This window comes from Notothenia coriiceps, unplaced genomic scaffold (genome assembly GCF_000735185.1).
Source record: "Notothenia coriiceps isolate Sejong01 unplaced genomic scaffold, NC01 NC01_scaffold00024036, whole genome shotgun sequence".
NCBI classification, from domain to species: domain Eukaryota; kingdom Metazoa; phylum Chordata; class Actinopteri; order Perciformes; family Nototheniidae; genus Notothenia; species Notothenia coriiceps.
Window position 1 is genome coordinate 212 of NW_011356737.1, and position 2,971 is coordinate 3,182.

General features: G+C 38.1%; 1 protein-coding gene across 1 annotated transcript; it reads right to left on the minus strand.

Annotated features, from left to right (window-relative positions):
• Positions 1-998: 998 nt before the first annotated feature.
• LOC104954831 (CUB and zona pellucida-like domain-containing protein 1) lies at positions 999-2,965 on the minus strand. The gene is made up of 3 exons (XM_010782014.1): positions 2,904-2,965; positions 2,477-2,672; positions 999-1,399 (listed from the first exon to the last, which is right to left on the minus strand). The coding sequence occupies exons 1-3, from the start codon at positions 2,937-2,939 to the stop codon at positions 1,263-1,265; spliced, it is 369 nt and encodes a 122-aa protein (XP_010780316.1). The 5' UTR covers positions 2,940-2,965; the 3' UTR covers positions 999-1,262.
• Positions 2,966-2,971: the final 6 nt, after the last annotated feature.

Genomic DNA, 2,971 nt, shown 5'->3' on the forward strand with positions numbered 1-2,971 from the left:
AGAAAATCATTAGTGATGCTTAACCACTCAGAAGACAGCCCATCAAAATGAACACTTTGGGACCTTTCAGAGAGGTATTTCATCTTCTACATATAATAACGGACAAAGTAAAGAAAGAAGTGTAGGCTATGTTTAAATGTTCGGAATTTGACCGTGTATGATGGTCCTCTTGAGTTGCCGTACAGCCAATGGCGTACAGCCATTGCTCCGTTTTCATGTTTTTTTAACATGTTTTTCACAAACATTTTCACACGCTAGGAGCATAGGAATAATTCAATTCGGTTCGTCATGATCTGTAGATGTGATTTGCCCCCGAGCACCCCTGGGTAAATTACCGTACAGCCAATCACAATGCGTACAATGCGTGACGTCATTGGTAAGAGACGGCCCCCGAACACATATGGTACCCCGAACACATCTGGTACCGACACCGGCCATATTTGTCAAGTTACTAGCAAACCAAATCAAGTGATTCCTTGGGCAAGACACTTCACCCCAAATTGCCACAGTGGGGATGGCCCACAGTATTAAATGTATGTAAGTTGCTTTTGGATAAAAGCGTCTATTAAGTAGTTCATTTTATCACTGTTTTGATTACTTAACGTTATCATACCAAACATTATCTTATATTGTTTGAGTCCCAAACCCTCTGTAATAATCTTCCTCAACCAGTCATTGACCAAATATTTTGACTGTTTTAAGCTGTTTTTTCAAACCCATCTTTACAGCCACAGCCAAGTCACACACTCAATCTGGTGAGGCTGCCTTATGGTTCTTAACTCTGAGTGTCATCTCCATTGCTTCAGAAGTTTCCATCACATTCATTACTTAATGATTACTGCAGGTGTTAACATTTGATCGGTTGCTGCACTACTTCTAAAACATTATGAGGTTCAGTAAAGAAACATTTATGTTTGAATAACTTAAAACCAGACTATCCAAGATGTGTTTGTTTATGTGCAGAAGAAAAAGATAGTAAATTGGACAAAAGCAAAAAGAACATTTAAGAGAATATGTTTTTATTGAGACATTAAGCATAAATGAGGTTAAAGCTGAAAATGTAATGATGACATTTAGCATTATTATGATTGGGCGGCACACATTTCAATCAAGTTTTGAATCATAATGCAGTACATGAAAGAACAATCACTTGCAAAGCTATATGGGATTACACAGTAAACAGTGGTTAATAACACAATTAAAACCACTTCTAACCCACAAGGCAGGAAAAATAAATGGATATTCTCAACTAGCCGCTTTTTTTAGTTTTCAAAAGAGGCCAACGGTTGGTATTTGATCTTTGATGCTTTGACTTTGTACAGGGCCACTGCAGTGATCATTCCAACGGCTGCAAGAAGACATCCAACGATGAACACCAGGTTCAGATTCATGGGGGTCCCTGGAGGAAAAGAGAAGCATAATTTAAATGTCAACATTCGGCTGTCCACAGAAACAACGAACCGTGAAGAAAAACTCAGATCATGTCAGTTACTGTGCTTATTAGGTATTTTACAATATTATATATCATGTGTTTTTATGCCATATTTTGTGCTTTTATGTAACTTTCAACAATATGTTAAACCAAAAGGAGAACTATGAACGCTAAGCTAACTACTGTAAAATGATTTAATTAAGTTTAACATTTTTTACCAAGTTGTGTTTCTTAATCTATGCATTTTTAAATAAACTTGTTTGAATGGTGATTTTCATAGGAATAGATGTGTAGGCCAAATTGGTTGATTGATTGCCTCTGTTAAATCCCCAGTGTTTTAAGCAAGTTGAAGCAGTTGCAACTTTACTTGTATTGGTTACTCACATAATCATATAACTAGCCTATTATATAGATGAACACATGCTAGTAAATACATTTATTTTACTACCCTTTATATACCTGTACATGTTAAAGTATATACAATGAATTATACTAACTGCATACCTGTACACATGTGCTTTACCACATGTATTTAAGCTGATAATATATTATATATGTACATACTGCACAACATATTCACATCACCACCCATTTACATTACATGCTTCCTTTTGGCAACATAATAAACCATAATAATGTAAAATATCATTTTTTCGCTGATGATACTCAGCTTTATATCTGCATTTCACCAGGAAACCCCAGTTCTTTAAATGCAATTCTAATTTAGGAGTAGATGTGTAGGCCATGTGTAGCAGTTGGAGTAGATGTAGATGTGTAATCCAAACAAGTTGTACTGTACGTTTATAGAGTCCGGAAAACATGATAAAAATACACAGAGCCAAGTATCTAGATGCGCTCTGAGTAGTCAGCTGTATGATAGCATAAGAGTCTGCCAGTGTCAGTGCAGTCTCTTTTCCTAAGTCCTGATGAATCCTCTTTCACATATTTCCTTAAGGAAAAGTGGTTAGAAAAAGACATAGGACCTAATTTTCACTTTTTCAACCGTAGCCTCAAAGTAGGCAGGTGTTCTGAGGGAAAACGTACCTGGGCTCCGGGTGCTCTCCACTGATCTCTTCAAACGCAGAGGACCCTGGGAAATGAAGTGCCTGGCGCTCTGAGTGATGGCCTCTCTCTTGCGGTGAGTATGATGCCCAGTAAGGGGGGAGTTGATGCACCCCTGTGAGCACCTGGTGCCGCTGCTCCCTGCCTCACACATCAGCACTGAACAGCTGATGTACACCTGAACGCAAAACAACACGCTGTCATTACATCAGCAGATATACAGACTTCTCATCAAGTGGAAGAATAACAGAGCTGTGGTCGGATCAAAGACAAGATATATTGACACTTTTGTACTTTTACTTTTGTAAAAATGTCAGACTACATGCAACAGAGTATTCCTACACTGTGGTATTAATTATTTGGATTAAGTAAAAGATCAGAGAGTATAGACACATATTAGATTGTTCACCTGGTCGTGCAAGCCGAGGAATTTGAAGGCCTCCATGCTGAACCTGAACTGTCTCGGGTTGGCCCTCT